Here is a 24,487-nt window from a genome sequence, read left to right as displayed (position 1 = left end):
CTAACCTTGTGTTGTGTTTGTAGGGCTGACACCCTGACCTGTGTTTTGCTGTAGCTCTGTATCTGACCTAACATTGTTTTACTCTCAAGTCAAGTAAGTATTTTGAAAAGTAAGAGATAAACAGTGGTATTCCCATATGAACTGGGTCTGAAATTAAGATTATCTGCTCTGGTCTTCTTCAGTCTGAAAATACTGTGCTCATTTGTTGTTAAAACAATATCTAGATGACGAGGTGTGTTACAAGGAGAACCTAAAATTCTATTTATTTCCTGTGAACTTAAAGTTTTCAGAGACATCATTACACTACTGAATTTATACCGTTCTTAAAGAAAATAGGAAATATGACACTTGCTCTCAGGTTCAATGCAGGATGTTAGTGGCTCTGGAATAATCAAAATTAGGCCTTGAAAAAAACGTGAATATCTAGAATAGCAGCAGCAACACATAGATGGAAAAACTACTTACAAATCTATATGTACACTAGAAGTGAGTAAGTACAAGCGTTTCTTTAAGTACTTCATAAAAGAAGGGGTGAGGGAAACAATTAAAGAGCTGGTGAAATAATGGAGAAATTATTTCACATTTATGAGTAGATGATGTAGAAATTCCTAGGAAAAATATGGCAATTAGAAGAAGGGAATAAAACACTCCCCAAAGAAGTTGAGGAAGCAAACAAACAAGAAGACAAAGCTCACATTGGAGATTGATAGGTTAAAGTAATATTTTAAAGGTATTTTTATTAAAAATCAAGTATTGCCGTAATGGTGAAAAGATATATATCTCAAATGGTTGACTGAGAAGTGTGGTAAAATGTATGGCATTTCTTCTTTACTATTCCTGATGTTTAAATCATAATATTAACTATTTTGCTTACCTTTATATAACAGAAAACAACTATTATTTACATTCTCAGTATTTCCATAAAGAACAACCAGATATACTCTATTTGGCACAAACGAATCCCTTCTTAAATGCAGCATGTAGTTTTAGCCTCTCCAGTACCATGAAGATGTCAACAAGTTTTGAAGGAATTCAGATAACAGCAACATAAATGATTAAGGGGCTGGAGAGTTTGATTTACGAGGAAAGATTAAAACATGTTCTGCTTAGCCATATGACAGCTAATAATGCAAGAGGAGAGTAATGATAACAGGCTACAAGTATTTAAAGCGTGAGCACACCAAGAAGAGAGTGGAAGTGTTTAAGGTGGTATGAGGTTTCAAAACACTGACCTGACATTGAAGAGAGTGTTGTGTTTGTGTGAGTTTTTCCTCCAAACTAGGACTAATTAATCTGTGGAGCTTATGTAAAGACAAAATAAAATATGTGAGTACAAAATCAAGGAAAAAAACCTGTGCAAATGTAAAACAGAAAGACGCATATATCAACTATGGCTCAAGTCCTCAATATAGCATCTATTTAAACATAGGAGTTAGCAAGATCAAAATTGAAATAGCAAGATTTAATAGGACAAATGAGAACAATGTAATACTAGAGGAAGCATATATCAGTATCATAGTTCATACCCTCTTTAGAAAGAATTGACCCTGAAAGTAGATTTGCTTTGCTCAGAAAGTTTCACAACCCCTTGATAACCTGCTACCCCTTCCCTGTGAAGAAGGACCTGCTATTCAGACATAATATTTGTCCTATTAAAACTTCAGCCTTATAACTGAAAGGTTAACTGAAACAGCAGACACCATTGGATGCTTTTTCATGGGCTAAATCATCTCAGCCCTGTTTGCCCATATTGGCAGCTTTCTAAAGACACTACTATAGAATGAGTCTTTAGGTGACATTTGAAGGAAAACCAGGAGATTTTTTTTTCATGTCAGTGACGCTCTTTAGCGCTTTATGCATAAGGAAACAAGTTAAAGAGAAACATTAAAATTCTTTAGAAAACTATATGAAAGGATGGCATTTTTACAAGGATGTTGGTTAGGTTTTTTTCAATCCAAACATACTACCCTTTAGTCAAGTGCTAGAAAAGGTTTCATATATGGGCCAAAATACAATACTTCTTTATGTTCAATGAAAACTTCCACCATAAATTACAGGAGAAAACGGTGTACTCTTTTACGATAAGCAAGTATACTCTCCTTTTCTTGGGGTGCTCTTCTTAAAAGACTGATTCTATACTGCTTGTTTGAAATTTGAAGTTGACAGTGGAATGAGCAGCTGTCAGTGTACTGATAACAAATTTGAGCTTGGCTAACTGCTCATGAGAGTCAGAAATAAAACAGAAATATATTTCAAAAGGTCAAAACTTAAATGTATACTGTACATGAAAATCCATAAGAAAAAACAAAGGGACAATTAAAAAACAGGTTTTAATGCAAGTCCTTCAATATTAAACAAGCTTTGAAAGGCTCTGTCCCTACAAAGTCATGACAGCTCTGAGTTGTAATTAATAGGATTAGATTCAGTTACTCATTAACCTGATTTCAACCTGAATAACCTAGTTATTTGATGTTGAAAACCTCCTCCCCTACATAAGAACTGTAAGATTTCAGCATCTGGACAATCAAAGTACTAAGCAATACATTTTGGCAGGTAGGATTAAGAATGATGTAGCATTTAAAATAAGCTTTCAAAAAAGCTCTCAGATATGTCTTTGGCAGATATTGAAAATTAATTTAGATCAAAGATACATTAGTCAGATCCTGGATTTTGGGTTTGCAAGATTAAAGATCTTTTATTAGTCTTCATCTAGGGGAATCATGCCCTTTTTAAAGCTTACCATGCCTTGGAGGTGAGAAGACTGCAGAAAAAGTGTTTGCACTCTGATTTCAGATTAAAACCTTTATACGCAACTTACACATCTATGCACATGCCCTTGCTACAAAGTACTACTGATCACCAACCAAAACATGGTCTGCATATAGTTCTCATACCTACCTATGAAGTATTAAACATATATCTCACCAAAAGCCCCTGTATATTTTGATCCTCAGTAGTTATATTTTTTTCTCACTACGAGGCAATACAAAATAAATGTAAATATATCCCAAATGAAAGAATTCCTATTTTACCAAGGAAGTCTAGGTTATATCCATTTTTTTGAATATTGTAATTTCTTAAAGTTCTTCCACAAATGCCCTGCTCACTTGTCACATCTAACTTCATGCTTGTTGCAAAATTTCATATTCAGATGTTTCTGCACCATTTTATGGAAGAAGGGACTTTTTCTCCTTGTGACTTTCACATTGTTGTGCACGGTGTGCAAAGACAAGAATGAATGTGTGGAACACAGAGAAGGTCACGCAAACTTTTGCAATTACTATGTTTAGTTTATCATGAAAGGAGCTCTCAGAAAAATAATGGGAGACCAGCTGCTGACTCCTAACATCTACCAAGCAAGGAAGCTCAAAACAGGCTAGATAAGTGTGAGGCTGAAGCTTGAAACAAAGAACTGAACTGTGCATTAGCAGCAAGCACATGCTGACCTTAGGTCCATTCTGCTTCTCCTTGCCTGAGAACCAACGTGCTGGATTCCTGTTGGGCAAAAAATGCTGACTTGTTCTGAAATGGTGTCTAGTGTTACTGTAAACACACACTGCTTTTACAGTTCCCAGCAGAGCGCTCTCCGCACAGAGGTTACATGATCTTTATACTCCTGGCAGGAAATAAAAGATGTTAATGGTGGGGACCTCTGTTAGGAACGGTAGCCCTTAGCAAGAAGAGGAAGGACTAGAGCATGGCAATATATCAACAAGCTACGTAAAGACGTGGTTTGCATTGTGAAAGTGTGACATAATTTTGGAAATACTAAAGGATCCACAGAAATTCAGTTCAGCAGGAACAGATTAAGGGACTAATGCAATAGACACTGTACAGGTGGGAGAGTCCCCAAAGGCAGTAGGACTGAGGCAAGTCACGTGTGTTGTACCAGGGGAGTCCAGATGAGGATGGCTATGCAGCTCACATATGTACCTCATGACCATGCCAGCAGAACAAACACAAGGGTAGAATGGGGGATGTTTAGTCTGCAGACAGTCTGTAACAGTCTCAAATCTCTGAAGGGACTCCATAGTTGCTGTTAAATACCAGACTGTTGTAGTAGCTTCTTAATGGCTGTATGGCTGCGTTAAGTCCTAATTCTAGGTCAGTTAGAATTGCATCTTCTTAGTATTTAAGTACGTTTTCTATGCCAAATTCTCCATGTCTGTCTACATCTTGTGTAGCCTCTTTAAGGCATTTATTTCCTAAGACACTAGCAGCAGAAGGCTGCCACAGGGAATAGCTCATTTCTTTCTTCATAGTCTTTTTGCCTGTGTCCCTCATTGCACCAAACTGTTCTCTCATTCAGTACTGGGGCAACTGTTTGCGTGGCTTGCTGAAAGCCAGCTCACTAAAACAACATAGGTTAAAAAATAGATAGACTTAATGTGAATCATTTCTGTGATCCCGTTTACAGAAAATGCTTGAATTCCTGAACTTAGAAGGCAGTGAAATACAGTTGAGGCAGCAACACTGTGACTCACCTTCAACACAAAGCTCTCTTTCAGGCAATTACAACTTTCAATCTATCTGTGCAAAGGTGAATCACAAGCTGGCCCACAGAATACATGAAGAAGGGTATATATTTTGCAAGAGCAGCAGATTCATGCATAATGAAAACCAGGAATTATTGCCTGAACCATAAGCCAGCCTATAAATCCTGTTTAAAAATTGACAGCATGCATTTGAACACAAATCCACATCGAGATCCACAGCTAAACAATTACTACAACTTCTAGGGATTCATATCCCTCTCTCAACATTTCAGGTAGGTAGATTTCATACAGCTGGCTGAGCATACTACAGCTGACTGCTGTCATGCCAAGAGATGAAAAATGAAGTATAGACACAGTAAAAACGTGGTGAAAGTATTCAATTCCCATTGAAGGTCTGCTTTGTTTTGCAGTTGGGTAGCTCTTCTTTATGAAATATGAGATAATTAATCATGCTCACCTGGTTACATGTTGAATGAACAATTTAAAAGAACACCGAAACAATGCCTTAAAAGCATACAAGAAAGGAAAATGAGAGGCAATCATACCAAGACATACGCTTTACAAGAAACAGTATACTGTATTGTCTGCTGTATATGCTAAGAGGAATGTGCACATGGCTTGTGAGTCCTCGTAGGCACTACTGAACAAGGAAGTTTCATTCCAGCCTCTGGTTCAGACTCTAACTTTGCTTTTTGGTAAGCTCTTGTGGTGTAGATAGTTTGTGACAAACAGCACTAGGAGAACTAGATTTCCATCCTATTCATGAGGAAAAGGCTTGAAGGAATGGAAACTTATCAGAGGAACAATGAAGGAAATTAGTTGTTGAATAGGAGTCAAGAAAGCTTTAGCAGTAGATGGTAGAGATGAACTTAGTTCGACAGTTTGTCATGGACTAAGTCATTGCTTTTTGTTGTTTGCGCTAGTGAATAGGAAAATGCTCTGGAAAATGGGCTGGAAAGACTCCCTCATTCAAGTGACACAACATGGCCTACAGTAAGATCCTAAGCTATCCGAGAAGACCAGACTTAAGCCAGAAGTATATACCGGAAACGTGAGGAAACTGGTGCAGGAAAAAGAATGCTGGATTTGTTATTTTTCTATTATTTACTGTGTAATTAAGCAAAAAAGTACATTATTAAAACTCCCCCACATACTATGCAAAACAGGTTGGCTTACTTGAAAACTTTAGGTGCTTTAGAAGAATTAAGGTGCCTGTTAGAATGAAGACGTGAGTTCACGGCCAGGGGTCTGGCAAGGTAGTTGGGGTCAGCTCTGGTCCTGGAGGTTTGAAGCTATACAGGTCTTCCTTGGGAAAGCCCCCTCAACACACGCAGGAGATGTAGGTAGGGCAGTGAAGGCGGAAGGGCTTGAAGTGAAGCAAAGAGTTGAAAGGCATGGTGGAATGCAGCTCAGTCCTCATAAATGCTATTGGAATTGGGAATGGAGTCCCTATTTTTAATGAAACTCATATGGGTATTAAATCCAGAAAGCTCCAAAATTTCCAGTATAAATTAGAAGTGTGCATAGGAAACTTAACTGAGTCTCATTAAAAATGAATTGGTGACCAATAAGGTTTGGCACATTGCTTCATGACTTTATACTGCTCTCAACATGAAGCACTGCAGTCTAAGCTACAGAGTAGTGTGTATCCTCTCAGGGTTAGTGTGAAGCCCTTTACTGACTTTGGTCTGAAAGTTAAGCACTGTTTTTCTCTCAAGAGATCCAGAGCAGGCAATGAAGAAAAGACAAAAAAAAAAAAAAAAAAAAAAAAAAAATGTATTGCACCTTCAAAATCAGTTAACTATAATCAGATATTACAGGTATGATGATAGTTTAATCATAATGGTACATCTATTTTCTAACATCACTGGAGAGCAGAATTATGCCCCTTTGGTTTTCTTACCTTAATCTATTTGGACGCTCATTAAGAATAACCCTTAATTTAAATTTTGGCAGCTTGTAAATTTTGGTTTGGTGATAACTGCTCCTCTGACATGCATTTTATCCCTCAGTTACAGATATGTAGGGTCATTTGACACATGTTCTCCACTTTATTGTAGGGATTTTTTTTTTGTGTGTCTGGGAATATGAATTAGCTTTTTCTTGCTCAACGAACTTCATCTTTCGATTGAAGAAATACGAAGGCCATTAACCCTTCATGAATTAAACTACAGTGCACCTAAATTCCTACTATGATTTACAACTGCTGTTTGCTTCAATAATTAAAAAGATTCAGTAGTAGACACAAATATTTAACAAAACAGGTTGTTTAGCACAACGACAAGAACATGTCATACTACAGGCTGTGAAGAAAGAGGATATCCTAATTCTGTGATAAAAGCGGACCCCCAAATTTGTGCTATTTACAGCATAAACCAGAGTTGCTCAGAACACAGAACACTTCTTGTTTCTTTAAGGACTGTTTTATGAATGTCTAAGTATCTAATTGCTGCAGGCTCAGGAAAGTATTATGCCTTTGAGCTCACTTGACTGAAATCCATGAAAGCTGCTGGTTCTTATCAGTGAGATCTGCTGTTCAAAGGTCCTTTAGGAATAAAAGCAAATCCTGACTCCTGCTGTGTGAGGACATTGGTAAGGCAATGCCTGCTCTGTGCCGGTAGGGCTGGGATGTTAAACAGGGCTGGGTTTTTTTCCCAAATTAATGTGGAGCCCTGCCCCCGGGCTTCTTTCTTCTCTGCCACACAGATGTGAAGTTTTCTCTGATTTCATCAATTTGTAGTTAGGTTGCTGATAGAGTGAGCACTCGTGCAGATAATAATTTGGTGCTCAGGCTACAATTATGGCTACAGTGACTTCCACTTCCCCCTACTAATAACTCAGCATGCTATCCAAAACATGTTTGGTACTGATACGTGAGCAGCAAGTGCTAAGTGCGCCTCGGCATAACTCTGCCCATTCCATAGGCTTGTCCCAGAGGAGGGGGAGCACTGGAGGAGCAACCTCTGGTACAAAGGGCTGCTGTAGAGGGAAGGTAAACTGGGACGGCCACTGTTGCTTGCCAGGGCACTGTCTGCCGCACTTCTTCTCTACAGTTACCGAGGGATTGCCTGCAAGTTAAGGAAGCATAAAGGCAGCTGAAAGTCATTTGCGTTCCACTTTCCAGGTATGCGTAACAGAGCAGCAGGACAGCTACTTTTCTGGCTCACTCTTTTTTTTTTTTTTCCTTTTTACTCTCCTGAACTAATTATGGTTGCATGATACCTAAACAACTAAAAGGCAAAAGTGCAGAATCATCAGGTCTATTTATCTGTAACCAAAAGAATTAATTTCCAGAATCTCCTTTTCAGTAAAACTTCAAATATAAAATCTCGAAGATAGTTTGTCAGAAGGAGTGAACGTGGAGAGAATAGTTACGTGAAAGCAATGGTTTAAATCCTTGTGCTAGAATCTCACTGGAACATATTTTCTATGCGTTACAAGAGGTATTGCCCTTCCCAAACCTTATCTGGGAAGCAAGAGACTAAAGGTCTTTCCAATGAGAAAGTCATTTGCTCATAAATTCATATTTGAATCCTTTAAGCAAGGACTAAACCTGGAGAAGTCAGTGGTAGACAAAAGATGTCAGAATGAATTCGTCTGACTGATCTTTTTGATCAAGACCATGCAAGAAGAGTAAGGGTGAATCCCCTACCACTGCTGGTTTCAAGCAGTCCCTGGTCCATGCTATCTCCCAAGGTGTTCATGGGTCTTGTCTAGAAAAGTGCCAGATGGCATGGGCCAAAACTACAGCAGGAAGCATGATAATAAATAAACAAGTGGGATAACTTTATGCCAGTACTTGAGCACCTCTCCTGTTTAGTTTACTTGTTCAGATGATGCTGTGTGATCGAGTTCTTCATACTGGTGCCCTTTTATCCTTGGTGACTGACTACTGGATGTGTGCACTCCACGTTTGTTATTTAGCCTATACCTTCCTCTGACAGTACAAATGAAACAAACCTATGTGGCTCAGCCCAGAGCTCTTTTGAGAGAGGAAATTCTGAGTTTGGGGAAGTACTTTGGTTGTGGTACTTTGTTTTTGGCATCATTGCATTTCATAATCTATCTTCTGGATTTCTAAATAGAGAGGGAAAGAGCACTTGCAAGAAATTGTATAGCACTATATGGGAAACAACTATGAGGGAATATAGGAGCCAATTCTCTTCTCGTTGTCTGCTCTGTATTAGTTTGGCCAATACAATTCAGATTTTAAGCAGTGCTGCAACTGCATGGTACCTGGCAGACAGGGAGTTTTGGTGCTGGAGTTTGTCTCACCTAGTAGCGTTGTGCTTGCTGCTACTTGCTAAACACAGCTGGAAGTCTATAATAACAACACATTTACTTGCCTGTTATCTTTGACAATTACAATTCTCCATCTCACTTCATTCCATTAAAATGACTGTCCATACTGCTGAATATTACAAAGACACTTTGTCTTTTTTTTTTTTTTTTTTTTTTTTTTTACACTGCTTTATTTTTAAGGGTTTATTTTGCTTGGTTTAAGGAAAACAGGTAAGGAAGCTTAAATAACAGGTCTCAGGAAATGAAATGATCACTACATCTTTAGTTGAACTGGAATGCACTTAAGAAAATAAGAGAAAGGTTTAAGTTAGAGTCATGGGAACCAGTGAACAAAGCACCAAAAAGCATGAAACCCCAACACAGATGTAGCAAAGATTTTCCAGATGTGGAATTCTTTCTATGGATCAGTAGAGTTAGCTTAACTTACTTAAGCTGTAATGATTATTCTAGGTGGAAAAAAAAAAAAAGTATGGCTCATTTCTTATCTCTCAGTCTTTTAATATAACTAAATGCAATTTACTTTGCTGAAGATTTTTATCTAGGTTTGCTTTATGAAAAGATGCCTGTTTCTTATTCCTCTTAGTTTGTCTAACGTGGCATACATTGCCTCTCCGGAAATGCCTTTGAAATGTACTGCAAAAGTTAATATATGTAGCAACTTCTTAGATTGGAACCTTTCTTGGTTAGTTTTTCAGTGTCCAGTTCCTCATTAAAAACAAAATAATGCCCAGTTTTGGTTACAACTGTAACATATCTCTATATATCTCCACAGTTTCTAGTATGGTCTTCGGTTATCTTTGTGTTTCTGTATTCTTATGAGATATGCTCGTACTTTTTTTTCTTTGCTCTATATTCAGCTGAAGAATTGCCTTGATTTACTGTATTCTGATTATTGATTGATTTCCACAAGTTCTAAGATCCCTCTAGCTACTGCTAGAAAGTTTCCTAATACTTGGAGGACTTTTGCTGTTGCTGTATAATTTATACAGTATTAATTTGATGATGGGTAGTTGGTACTCTTTCCTGGAGGAAATACATGCCTCTTACAAATTGTAAGAAACACTCATGTAATAAAAATATATTCAGTGTGCATATTAGGGCTGAATATTCAATACATTTTTACTACAAAATACCATTTCTGACACATTAAAAACTACTTCAATATTTGGATAGTGACTTATCCACTGGAAATATTGCAAAACTACTTCAATGTCCTCGGCAAGTTTTGAATTGGTACATAGAGGGTTATGATTTGGGTAAATCTGATGAAAAACAGTAGTAAGACCGTCATTTATTTCATTCAGGAAATCGTTATGCTAATCAATTTCTCTGTTGTTAGTTTGTCTAGACTTTTTCTAAACCTGTGTAAAATTTTGTCATCTGCCCTATACTGAGGCAAGGAGCCCCATAGTTCAGTTCTAGACTGCACGGAGAAGTGCCCCCCCACCCCGTTTGTTTTGAATCTGCCACCTTTATTTGATGTCCTGTCATTCTTTTACAGGAACAGACAAGCAATGGCACATAAATGTCAAATGATTATCAACACAGAGTAATCAACTATAGACAACTATTGTACTAGGAGCCAAAAAAAGAGATGAGGTGCAAAAACTTTTCCTGTTGGAAGGAATGGCAGGTATTAAAATCCCTGACTGAAGAAGCCAGTACTGCTTCCAAGCTAGCAGTGAATCCTACTCTAACTTGTGTGCCAGAAACACTGTCTTCCACTTGACCCATTGTTATTGTCTGATCCTGCAATAGCTAATTGAATGGCTGCTAAAAGGCATTTTTCCTACAAATACTACTCTGGATCCATGCTTCGAAACAGAGCCACACTGAAGTCATAAGGGTGATCTGTATAAAAAGTACAAGTCTGAGATCCTCCTCTAAAAGGGTGAAAGAAATTTTAGGAAAACTAGAGATTATCCCATAAGTCTCTTCCAACTTTCCAAACATTCTCCTGCCACAAATGCTCTGATAATGATGAAATGATACCTGATAAAATTGATTAACCTGATAATACACTAAAATTTTGCAGGAGAGGGTATATCAGTTATGAATGTGAAATAGAGCTCTGCTGAAGGCACACTTGTGCTGACACAAAAAATGCTGTTCCACTCAAAGTGTTAGCAAAAGCTATACCATGAAAATAAGTCCTTGGCACTCTCTGAACATTCTGGAGTTTCATCCCTGCTTTGAGAGCCTCCCATGGTAACTACAAGAGCAAAATCTTTCTAGTATAGGCATGGGCTTTGTTCTGTAAACAGTGCTCTATGTAAGTCAATTGATAGATAACAAATTCAATAAACTTGGTTTTCAGTTCTTTCATTATTTGTAATACTTATGAATTAAGCAACAATTTCGCACAGTTATCTGATTCTTTCCTAAAATGTCACAAAGGGGAGATTCACTAATAGCCAAAATCAACACAAAGGTAGGTTGAAGATGGCAATAAAATAATTGCATGAGGCAACTGACTGACTTTGTGTATAAGAATCATACACTGGTGCGTTTTAAAGACCAATGGCATCTACCATATGCTAGACAATCAGGGTTTGATTTGATTGCCATTTCCTGATAGGTGCAAAAGCAATGTAATTTTACAAGAGTATTTGCAGAGGAGATCTGAGACAAGGGCTAAACCTGATGACTAGATACCACAAGGTATTTCAAAATCTTCAAGATAATGAAAAACACCTTCTGTCAGATATGGTTAGTATCTTTGAGTTTATAGACAGTAAAAGATCTAGTTGCTCAGGCTGGACATAGGACAAGCAGATACACCAATTCTCTCAAGCATCACTTGCTATACCAGAAGGTGTTCAGAGTGCAAGTCAACAACTCTAACAAGGAAAAAAACCCCAGTGTGAGCAACCTGTGACACTGCAGTTACATACAGCCCTATCACTGTGCTGCCAGGGATGGTTCTACATCAGGAAGACACTTTGCCTCCAGGTGTGCCTAATCCAAACTTTGTTTTTGGGTGTCTCTCACCTGCATTTTCAGCATGTCCTTAGAGGAATGTAAATAAGCATGACTTCTCATCAAACATCAAAGACCTCTCTCTTTTCCCTAAGGATTTGTGAAAAGGAGCTTTTTATTCTAAAAAGACAGGAGTTTAAAGTGTGAGTGTAAGTACCTAAAATATATAAACAGCAAAACCCTGTGCTGGCTTTGTGGAGTAAAGCCCATGTCCCAGGTAATCTGGGACTGAACCCATTTCTTACCCTTCTGTTTTAACAGATGCAAAAAGAGAAATGTTATCTCGCCACACTTTCTTAAGTGCTCTAAGCTCTTCGTATTAAGGATGATTTAAAATTGTTCAGCTCTTAAGTTTATCTTCAGCAACTCTGAAACAACTTAGCAGTATGAGTCCTATTTTCAAATATGAACACAGAAGCATAATATAAACTTACACATGTTTTGAATGTTGTCTAGGAACCCAAAGAAGTAAAGAAGAGCATATTAAATTTTTCAGAAATGACTAGGTACCTTCATAATTCTGGGCCATGTGCAGATTTTACTGCCCAAACATAACCTTTACTGGGAATTGGTGTACAATAAGCTGGTATCACAACAGAGAGATTGTTTTTCATCTTCAGGTACCTAAATAACTGTGAAAATGTAGCCAAAAGTTATTTTTAAAGTTTGGCTCTGGGCACCTCAGCTTTTCAGAAGCTGACTCTATTTCTGGACACTGAAAAAGAAAGCTCATCACCTGATTTCCAAATCAACAGCCACATCACTACTTTGGAAACCACGGCCTAATGATTACATGTCAGTATCAATTAGGACCAAGTGAACTTGTTTGTATTTCATCTGAACCAACACAAGTCTTTACCATGAACTCAGTGTGAACAAAATTAGGCTAGAAATAACTTGATTAATTGGTTATCACTGTTCTCTGTTATTCTTGTTATAGCCTAAAAAGGAAAGGAAGAACAACTTGTTCGTGTTTTCTTTGATTCAAAAGCTATTTTGGGTCAGAGACTACTTCTTTTAGAATGTTTCTGGTGTCCAACACAATAAGAGACCACAATTTGGGCTGGGTAATATAAATGCTACTGAACCACTGTGTAACTGATAACTAGCTTTATACTGAAAAGCAACTTGATTAAGATTAAATATATGACACTAGCCAGAATATACTGACTACCAGTTTATAGTCTGTATGGTGGTGTTCTAAAATTTGAGCACATTATAATTAGTTATAATGTAATACTAAACTGAATTTACTGAAAGTAACAAATTCATCAGCCTTCTGCTGCATATTCTGCTTTGACAATAAAGAGCTCAATCATGAAACATTGTTTCCCACAATATTTTTGTTTGCAAGTTCGGATTTTACAGTCTGGAAGGGTGGATAAATAAATGATAAAAAACTGGCTGGAGAGCAGCTCTATGGAAAAGGCCCTGGGGTCTTGGCAGACAGCGAGCTGCACATGAGCCAGCAGCGTGCCCTGGCAGCAAAGAGAGCTGGCAGCATCCTGGGATGCATCAATAAAAGCATGGCCTGCAGAAGGAGGGAAGGGATTATCCCCCTCTATTCAGTGCTTGTTAGACCACATCTGCAATACCGAGTCTAGTTTCAGGATTCTCCCAATGCAAGACAGACATCGATAAAAGGGAACAAGTCCAGGGGAGGGCCACCACGCAGGTCAGGGTCTGGAACACTTGGCCTGTAAGCTGAGGCTGCGGGACTTGTTCAGCCTGAAGAGATGGCTTTTGGGGTCCTACCAGCAGCTCCCCAGGACCTCATGGGGGGGCAACAAGAAGATGGAGCCGGGCTCTTCACATTGTGCATGTGAGGATGACAAGAGACAACAGGCATAAACTGAAACCAGAAAGGGTCAGACTGGATATAAGTAAAACTGTCTCCTCCATGGAGACTGTACAGCAGTGGAGCAAGTCGCCTACAGAGGTTGCACAGGCTCTGTCCTTGGAGGTTTTCAAGACCAGACTGGATGAAGCCCTGAGCAACCTTGTCTGACCTCAGGGCTGGTCCTGCTTGAGCAGGAGGTTGGAAGAACGATCTCCAAAGGTCCCTTTCAAGAGAGTTATCTTGAGTTATCCTTTGTTTAACTGTGTTTCACTAATAGGTGAAGAAGTCTGTTATGAGAGACATTCTTAGAACTTATCAATCTGTGATGAAACTTATAATATTAGTGTCAAAATATGTTTAAAAGACTTCAATGCTAATGCTTGGTTTTTTTCTAATCACATAGTTCCTGGGATAAAATAACTTGCCTTAACAAAGAAAGTATATATTACCTTAGAAACACATTAGATTGGACGGTTAAGAGACAGCTGAAAGGTTTAGCATGATGGCCAGCTGCTGGCACTATATACATCTTTATTCCTATCAGGGAAATATCTTGATTAGAATAAGGTAATTCTATAACAGAAATTAGACAGCAAACAAATCAAAATTCAATTGCTCATCACAGGAATATAAGGCACCGAGGCACTGCTTGTTTTCTCTAAAGTGAATACCGACTTTTGAATGTTTGTTGAGGAAAAATTTAAAAGTTGTTTCCACAATTAACACAAACATGAAAGAATCTAGAAAAATATCATAGCTACAAAAGCATTAAAGTGCATGACATAGACCAATGCATTGTAAAAATAATGGCCTATCCTTGCTATTGGCCTAAAATAATTCAGTTAAGCTTTTCGAAGTATTTTAAAGTTCAAAATAGATAAGACTGTATTAAAAAAATGAAAAAAAATCAAATGCCTTTGAAGATAACAGCAGCATATTTTGATTTAAGAAACTCTTCCAAAGAAGTGTAAAAGGAAGTCCATACTGATGGCCCATACTAATGCAGGTGGAATAAGAAAACAAGCTGGCTAAATATTTAAGAATTCGATGCACAAGAGGTTCTGTTAGTTCTCAGATACTTCAGATGTACTTTATTATCATTATTATGCAGTGATTTAATGGAATGTGTTCTAGCCTTCCAGAAAACACCTGTTTTCCTGTTCAGGCACGGGACCTAACGTTTGTGTCCTTCTTCAATGGTGTACAGCCTTCTTGACTGCTGGCTTCCCCTCAGAGAACACTCATGCTACCTGGCCCTACCCTTCACTTTTTAAGACTCATGAAAGTAACATACAACAGGCAATCATGAAGAGTTTTAGGGGCCGTCCTGCTTCCAGTGCATTTAGCAAGGTTTTAAGTGGACTTTCAGAGAAAAGCTGCAGTCCCAGGACCTATTGTTTCATCCAAAACCTAAAGAAAATGGCCATGGCACCTTAAGATTAATGAGACTTTGGCTTTGCACAGTGCTACGTGCATTTTAAAGTTTATGTGTTTATATCCACATGCATACAGTGAATAGTGTGACTTTTAAAATTGAAGTAATTTATTCAGAAGAACAACTACGGTAGTGTGTGGTTAATAAGCCACTAAAAATCGAATACCAAAAATCATGACATCAGCTATTTTACTGCATTTAGAAAAAATAAAGAGAACCCAATGACTAAACATCATCGGGAATCTTAGCGTGAAATGTCAGCTTTCGGTATCTATTGGCATCACAAACAGTGTTTCTAGTAATGAAATAAATGACAGTGGAATAAAAATATATCTATTAGCATCTGTTAGTGCTTGGCAGACATCCGTGCATATTCTGCCAGAGTTTCTGTAACTGTTTATTAGTATGACAGACTGAAGTACGAGTGCTCACCTGACATTTTTATTTAGAAAGCAAACACTCAGCTAAAACAAATTTTATAACTGTTGCAACATCAACAGTAAAAGAAAGATTACCTAGCTAGGAACTGGTTCTTTATACTACAGTCTCACAAAAACTCTAATAAGACTGTTCTACTAAATCCAGATGCAATACTTACAAAAAGGAACAATTAATAATTCATTTTGCCCAGTTTATTCTAGAATGCTGTCTAGAGATATTGTAAAGCAGCCAGAAAACTAGTAACTGTGCCAATTAACTTGTATTTCTCTCCAGTTTATGTGGAAACTGATATCCTGTAGCCAGTCAGATTAAACTTTTTAATGTTTGCTCTAGGTTCAAAATAAGTCATGTATGGATGAACCTTTAAAGACTCCATGAAAACAGAGCATCCAGTGGATACCGCTCATAGAAAAAATTGATTTCTCTGGATCTAGAACATGTTGGTAAAGCCTAGTGAAGATTTTCTTTTTTCCTTTTTGATTGGAGCTGTGGTTAAATTAAATGAAATTAAAAGAGCTCTACCTAGTGCACCAAGCATTTGGTCTTTTATGTGCCTTGTTTAATGACAGTGAACCTGTCACTACTGGATTTTCAAGGTCCTCCTGCTGCGAGTTCTCACAGACGGGCCCAACCCCCCTTGTCATCACTCCATCACCTCCTGTTCTGCAGCTCATCTCACCATGGGGCCGAGCACCAAGTGTCCTCTGCTGCCTGACACCAACAGTTAGAGTCTGAGAGGAAATACCCTGCCGTCAAGGTCCCTTTAATCGTCTGTGTATTTGTCTTCCTTGTGAATCAAAGGCAGCCAGGGTAATTAACACCAAAGGACATTGAGCCTGTACTTTATTAAATTGTATCTTTACCAGAAATCTAGAGGAGATGCAGAAAAAATGAGACTTTGTTCACTGCTAGGCCCATGCTGTAATACTAACACTGGGGAGCTTTCAAACGCTTTACATTGGCCAGAGAGCCAATAAGGCTGCTGTCTTTGACTGTGCTTAATACTTTATCCTCTTGTTTGCTTGCTGATCGCCAAAACACAGATGAGAAATGGGCTATCAAATCTGTTCTACTCCATGTCAAAGACTGACACTTTTATTTGTGCGGAAGTAGACCTCTTTAAAAAGAGAGTACTGATATTTATCCAAAGAGGTTGTGAACTTTTTCCATAGCATATCTTTAAAGCAAGAGGGAATATTTTGGTAGAATCATGAAAGGTCTCAAAAGCATGTTCACTTGCTCTTCTGCTAGGGAATTTTTACTGCTACAGATGAGTAGTGCCACTTGCTTTTTTATTTCAAGTCATGTGTTCTGTGCTTTGTAATTGATCCAAGTTTGTACTTAAAAACTGAATGTAGTACTCAATGGCTTAAAAACTGCTTATTTTATTTTTAGAGCAGCAACTTTTCCAAATGTATGTTCAACCAAAATACCACAGGGCAGTTTTATGCACAGGAAAAATTTATTTATTATAATGCTGGAAATTATGGACCAATGGTGTTAATATTTATTTAATATTTATTTAGGGCTAGACTAAACCTTCAGCCCTGTTTATGTGATAGCACATAGTTTCATCACCTCAAAAGAAATAAGCTGTGCTAGTCCCTGACCAGATGTGCATATTCACTCTGCCTCTCCCACTGGCTCTGTCGTAGCAATGTTTCTAAGTCACAAACAGAGTTCAATATTACCTACAAATATTTGAGGATAAATTGGGAAATCATGAAGTAGGCCCACAAAGAGATTTAGGCAATACTTGAATACGATTACATTTCACCTTTGTTTTGGGAACACTGCTCCAGAAACCGATGTTAGCCCTGAATTGGGAACCTCACTGTGGATTTATTGTACTGAATATTGGTGTCTCTGTTAGAAGCCATCCTGACCCTACAGTTAGTGGAGAGTCAACCAATACCATTCATGAAGTCTCGTGTGTGATTCACATCAGTAAACCAAATGCCAATGGGTGAACCAGAGGTTCATATGCTGATTATTTTTTAGACTATAAATGAAGCCAACAAAAGTAAGTCTGAGACAGACACCTTCATTATTGAGAGGCGAGATGAACACTCCATCCTTCAAATTTCTTCATAGCTCACGGACAGAATTTGAGAATAAAAGTCACAACAGTCAGCAAGGTAAGTAAAGGCATGGGACTACATAAATTACTGAAAAGAAAGATGGATGCATGTGAAAAAAACAGTCTTTTGAAGCTGGTTGCTGGCCTGCATTCCTGATTTTGGTGCCAATTTTCCCAGCCCTGAGTCACCTCTTGGCTTGAGCCATCATTTTCCCTGACTGTGCATATTGCTTGATCTTCTACCTTAAAAAAGCCCATTTGAAATTTTTTTTGTTCCACCATTGCCAGAAATGTCAACAATATTGAGACTTCTTAAAAATGCATTTCTCAGAAATAGCTGATGCCACAGTACATCATCTGCAAAGCCGCAATTCACACAACTTTAAGCAATAGTGTACACAGTTGGGCATGACTGATGTTCTGCTCAATACACTGATCATTTATAGATTTTTGCCAAAGGGACTCTGCAATTGTAGGCTTTACTGCACTTTCCACTGGAAAAAAGAAAAAAAAAAAAAAAGAAATTAACTGGTTATGCAACTCCTGAGTTATTAGTTGACAAAAGCAGCAATGTTTTCAGATTATGTTTGGCTTTGCTCTAAGCCTAAAAATAGTGGGATTTTTTTTAAATTTTTTTTTTTTAAGTAGTCCATCTGAAAGTTTGTATTTGATGTAGTCAAAATTTACTGCATGTTGGAAAATATATAAAATTGAGAAAAATATTTCATTTCAAGGAGTAACAACTGCTATAAACATAATCAGTAATGTGTGAACTTCTAAGCTGCTTAAGCAGCTTGGTCCATTTAAGGATCTAAATGTATCATTGCCTATAGGAAAAGCATTTGAAAGTATCAAAGTATCTGGAATCTACAGAATAGAAAGTCTTGTAAAAACAGGTTTTTATTTATGTATGTAGAATTTCTGAACCAGAAACAGCCTTTTTACTTTCTTGTATTTCTCACTCCAGTCCCAGATGAAATGAAATAATATTAAGTAGGAAAGAGGGAACTACAAGAAATTATTCAGATTCTCAAAATGAGAAAAGATGCTTGACTAGACATTTTGAGTTCCTTTAAAATCTAATTTTAATACAATGCTATCCATTCTTTTTACCTACTGTGTTATTAACATTGTCAGTAGTAAAATTAAAAAGTCCTTTTTGTATTTTGTAACATATTTTAGTCTGTAAGAACATAAACTAGGAAGAGTTGGATTGTTGGTATTTCCTAATAAATATCAACATTAGTATTTGTTTTGTTCTCTTACAGCAGACATGTAAATATGCTATAGGTTTTTTTTGAGGGCTTTCACACCTTGCTTATGGCTTTGTCATTCATGAGTCTTATGCAATGTCATTTATCTGGTGAAGTGTAAGCAGCAATGATCAAACAAAGGCTAGTCAAATTGCAAAACATGAGACCTGGATGTCTGAATCAAGATCCAATCGAATTTGAAAGAAATGGCACTAACTACCCCTAGAAGCAAGTGACTTCAGTCAATAGGCCTGATCTAAATAATCATCTCCCAAATGCATGCTTAATATTTCCAAAAAAACATAACCTCATGAGCTCCAGAGTTAAACAAAAGCCAAAACTGATTAAAAGGCAACCACATTTCCATTCACAGTGTAGCTTGTGCTCATGTACGTGATAATGTCAGCAAACTGACTCTACATGGCATGAAGTTCTACCTAATATTTTTAATATTAAATATAATGCTGTCCACAAAAAAAACCCTACCAAAACAATGACGTCTGGGCAGGAAAAAGGAAAAGAGAGAGAGGTTCATATGCATATGTATGGATTATAAAATTTATGTCAAAAATAAATGTATTTCATACCATCATCAACACTGACATGATAAGTAGTTTTGACACTGAAGAAGTAAGGTTAGAGCTTTGGGTTTTATTTCTGATTTTACAAGCCATTAGCTATGGCAAACACTTGTTGCAGCACTATTCCTCTAGCATAAAACTAGGGTCATTACATCGCTATGCCCTAAAGATTTTTAATGACTTTCAGAGAGCTTTTAATCTTGTATGGTACATAATTGCTAAAGATGTACAAAACCCTATAATGTTGCATAGCTGCTTGACAAAGTATTTGAGATCAGCTGCAAATAGTAGGGCCAGTTATAATCAGTTTACATGTTTTGACATAATTTAAAGGATGTGTCCAAATACAAACTGCCTCAGAAAAAGAAATACCAAATAATACCACCTGCAAAATCTATAAGAAAATGCTTATTAAATGAGAGTCACAGTTTGGGAATTATTTATGAATGTCAACAGCTAAAATAGCAACAACCTGACAGCATATGACAACATATGGACAAGACAGCTCCATAGCTTTTACAATACTGATTAGCACTGGGGTTTGTGTCTCAAAAACTTTTTTTTAACCTATTTCTTTCCCTTCATAGGCAAAAGGAAAGAAGTAATCAGAACCAAGGTAATGCAAGAAAATGTCACCAACAAAAATCAGACATAAATCACAATGCTAGGTGACATTTGAATATTTTGAAGTATTTTTCAAACTATATTTGAAGTACAGTAGCAAATTCTCAAGTACAATAAATGATGAAGAAAACAACAGAGATTCTAGAGATCTATAATGCTAAGAGTGGAACGTTCCCTAGTATTTGTCACAATAAACCCATTTGACAGTGTCTAGCAGACAATCACTAATAGATTTCACATACCGACACCAAAGTGTATATAGTCTTCAGAGAACGTATATAACCTTTCAATATTCTGAAAGTACTTAGGCAAAATATAAATTATTATCTCCAGTGAAATACTCCAGATAACTGAAATTTCCTGCCATACTTAGACAGAGAGTAAAGTTCACACCAAGTCATGAAATTCCACTGACTTGGACAAACCCATTGGCATTTGTTGATCGAGACATCAAATAAATCAAAATAGATTTTAACACCAAGTAACAAGTTAGTATCTAGAAGAAGACTGACATACAGGGGGCAGCTGCAATTCAACCCATTACTTTGTAGGATAGTTTCAAACATCTTTATTAGTATCACACAGAAAGCTGGACTGCTTTTCAGAAAGAGAAAATATCCTTTCCAGGTAACAAAGAATAACCTTTACACAGACATTTGTATGGTTTGTAATCCTGCGCATTCAAAACCCCATAGCTGAAGCCTGTCTTTTATCACTTACTTAGGTAACACTGTATTCCACAAAACAAATACAAGAAATAAGAAAACAAGTAGATATTTACTCACCAGCCTTCTCCTTCTCTGAAATAACAGGCATAGCCTGAAAGAAAAAAATAAATGATACCACTATTAAAAAAAAAGACTATTAGGGAAACATTATAAAATCTTAACATAGATTTTATGAGTGTCCAGAAGGTCTAGAAAGAACTGAGGCATCAGTGTGTTAAGCACTCTGGAGAGAAACAACAAGTTCCTGTTTGAGTATCTTATAATCTATTATGAAACTAATTACTGTTTGGTTTTTTTTTTTTTTTAAAAAAAAGAGGACTAGGAAAGAAGGGAGGAGATGGAGTTAATAAGATATTCCAATGATTGCATTTTGAAACAATCATCCTAGAATAACCTCCCACAAAATTCCGCTGGGAAATTGCTAAATAATTCTGAAGGAGTGAAGACAAAAACTGTGTGGCTGAAGATGAGACTAAAATGCCAAATCTTTCTTCTACAGAACTCAAGTAGGGTTCTGCCATTGACTCCATATAGTTAGGACTCGGGCTCACAAGTATGTTGTTCTATAACATACCAATTTCTCACTTTTCATACATTTTTTCAGAGACAAGTAATAGAATTGTTTTCATGTTGGCTGTAATTGTTTTTGTAGTTGGAAAATTGTGTTTGCGTTGTTTTTGTTTGTTTGTTACAATGGATGTAAAAATCTTTCATATTATACTTTTCTTTCAGAATAATGCAAATGAAATTTCTGAGTGTATTTTTCCTAAAATAAGTAGGTTCTAGATTGGATGAATAGTAAAATGGAATTTATATGGCATACATATAAGCAGAACTAAAGAATGTGCAGATACAATAAAGGTAAGGAAGGCTGGATGAGAAATCAGATTGTGTATGTAATGTAGGCAGAGTTGCCGTGTGAGTTAAGGTATCAATTTTACATCCCTTTCACTTGTCAGTCTAGCCTTTATTCAGCACATTTTCCTGCTGCAGATTCCACAGAAAGAGGAGAATGATGGACAGAAATCACAAAACAACCAGTTCCAGAATTTCTATAGAGTTCCTGAAATAGGCTTTAAAAATTTTGCTTCAGGATTTGATTTGTCCTGCTATATAAAATAGTATTTTATAGCATTTCCTGGATGATATTTTGTATAAAATTTCAAATAGAACATATCTTAGACAATATATATTAATAAATACCTTACAGAGTGGTAATAGCCATAAGAATACTTTTGTGATTCTTTCAGTTTCACCTGTACTCTGACTAGTTAAATATCTGTTGCTTGAGTTCAACATTCAAAAATGTTGTACCATCAGACTAACATTAAAACAACAGCAGCCTCTTGCTTGAAAAGCATTTCCCATGCTTTTTACAGACACATATTTGTTCAGAAGAAGCACCATTTTGCTCCAGTAATGCAACAAAGGCATTAACTTCTATAGTCTGAAGAAAGTTAACATGCCAAAGAAACAATAAAATCACAGAATGAATCAAGTATCAGTTGCACAGAAAGAAAAAGTGTACCATACATAGATTTTAAAAAAAAAAATAATTGATGGAATTTTGAAAGCCAGTATATAATTTTCTTCTCTTTCCCAGACCTAAGTGGTTACACTGGCTAAGAAAAATAAGAATATATGACCATCCCCCCCGCCCCCCCCGCCAGATTCACTATTATAATTTGTGAGAGATGGAACTTTGTAAAGAGAGAACATTGTAAAGAGGAGAAGATGAGAAACAAACAGGAAAAGAAAACCAAACAGAAGAAAAAGGAATGAGGGAACATTAGTGTAAATTGAAAGGAAGGGTCAGGACAAAAGAAGGAAAGATGGGGACAGGTTATTATCACATTTTAATGTTGAGTTTTGTTAGCCATAAAAACCCCAAAGAAGGTATGATGGCTTCCTTTAAGAAAAGCTTAGAAGACAAGATTGAGATGGCTGGAGTTGTGGCAACAAACAGTGTCAGCATTGAAACCATAAGCTGTGCCATGGAAAAGAGACGTTTTGATGGGGGCAGCCTTTGTAAGGTCTAAAATGCAAGGCCAAGATGAACAGCAGTGATTCAGTGAACAAGGAGGGAAGCAGCTACAGGACTCAATGGGGATATGACAGAGTGACAAGCAGGGAAGATAATTTTTCTCGTGGCTTTATGACAGATTTAAATGGACTTTAATCATGGTGTCAATAACTGCAGTGCGAGTCACTGGTAGTGCCTTTGGCCTGAATGAAAGCTTCTGAATCAGCTCCTGTCATCATTCACATCAGCGTGCAGATTTTTTGTCATATTAGCATATCAAATTTTAAAACATTGTTAATCTTGCTATTTGTCCCTTCAAGTTATTTCCTGGAAATATACAATATTTCTAACTGATGATCACTAAAATATGTAGATTTACAACCAAACATAAACTTTAGTAAATTTGTTAGATGGTAGTCTTAAAGGTTGTTAGAGTTGTTTAGTGGGTTTAGCCCCAGGTAAAAAAACTGTAGCTGGAAATACATAGAACCATAATGCCTCAGGGCAGATGTGCAAATCACAAAATTAGTACTTCTCAAGTAGGATGAAGAAGCACTATAAGTTCCAGAAAATTTAAAGGTAGAATGAGGTTTGGAGATAAAAGTACTCCCTACATTCCTGTAGAAATCTTGCAGCAATTCATTAAGACTGATGCTTAGAGAGACCAATGTGGATTACACAAACTACCAAAAGTAAGAATTTTAAAATCAAGTCAGGTGCATGGGAAAAAAAAACCCCACCCCAAAACTAGAGCACTGAGATAAAGAAATACATTCAAAATGATAGCGTCACAAAGTTTTCCTAGAATAATTAGAAGGAACTCACATGGTGGTGACTACCTGTTGCCATCATTTTTCACTACTCCAGGTCCCCCATAGTGCATTATGTAAATATAGAGATTTCTGTTTATTGCCTCACTTTTCTTGGTATCAGACTTAGCCCACTTTTTTTTCAGCAAAACATCATTCCATTTCCTTCATGTGTTTCTAAAATTAGAACAACTAATTTTCCCTAATTTGGTCTTATTGTTTAAACACACAAGAAAAAAGTATAGCATTTTCCAAGAACCAAATATTTTCTTAAATTCATGTGAATCCAAGTAAAAAATGAAAAAAGAAATTATCTCTAAATCCCCCCTTATAGTAGCATTGGGTTAATTCAAATAAAAGAATTTCTTTAGAACAGAATAAGAAGCATATATTTCCAAAGAATATCAATATTCTTCTCACTGTAAAAACAATAAATAACATGAATGCTTGACTCAGAACAGGGTACTGGAGCATACTTATAAATTCTGAATCCATTATAGCAATTATGAAAGAGGTTTTCCTTAAAATAATGTATATAAGCAAGTAAGTCTTACTCATTAATTCTTTACATTTTAAAGAGAACTCATACATGTTTTTAGTCAAAGGTTTAGATTTGCTTAGTTTATAGAAAAGTGAAAAATCTTACTATTTTATTAAAATATATAGTAAAGTCCCTGATTAAAAAAACCCCAAGCCAAACAAAAAAACACTCCTCAAAACTACCCTCTTTAACCACAAAGTACAAAGACATCTTGGACAATACTTTGAAATATGTCCGTTTCCTAAGCAGAGGAATCAAGATGTAAAATGAGCTAAAAATTCTGTCAGAATGTTCTATTGCTGCTTAAAAGCTGAGAAAAAAAAATCCTACATGAACATAGTATTTCTTGAAAATT

The 24,487-nt window shown here is 36.8% G+C and overlaps 1 protein-coding gene across 1 annotated transcript in view; it reads right to left on the bottom strand.

The window, feature by feature from the left end:
* DLC1 (DLC1 Rho GTPase activating protein) overlaps positions 1-24,487 on the bottom strand; it is a 218,228-nt gene that overhangs the window by 112,461 nt on the left and 81,280 nt on the right. The window contains exon 4 of the mRNA XM_049794109.1: positions 20,817-20,850. Coding sequence (XP_049650066.1) covers positions 20,817-20,850 — 34 coding nt within the window. The remainder of the gene's footprint in view (positions 1-20,816; positions 20,851-24,487) is intronic.

This window comes from Accipiter gentilis, chromosome 3, assembly GCF_929443795.1.
Source record: "Accipiter gentilis chromosome 3, bAccGen1.1, whole genome shotgun sequence".
Lineage (NCBI taxonomy): Eukaryota > Metazoa > Chordata > Aves > Accipitriformes > Accipitridae > Astur > Astur gentilis.
This window is presented reverse-complemented; position numbering and strand designations above follow the sequence as displayed.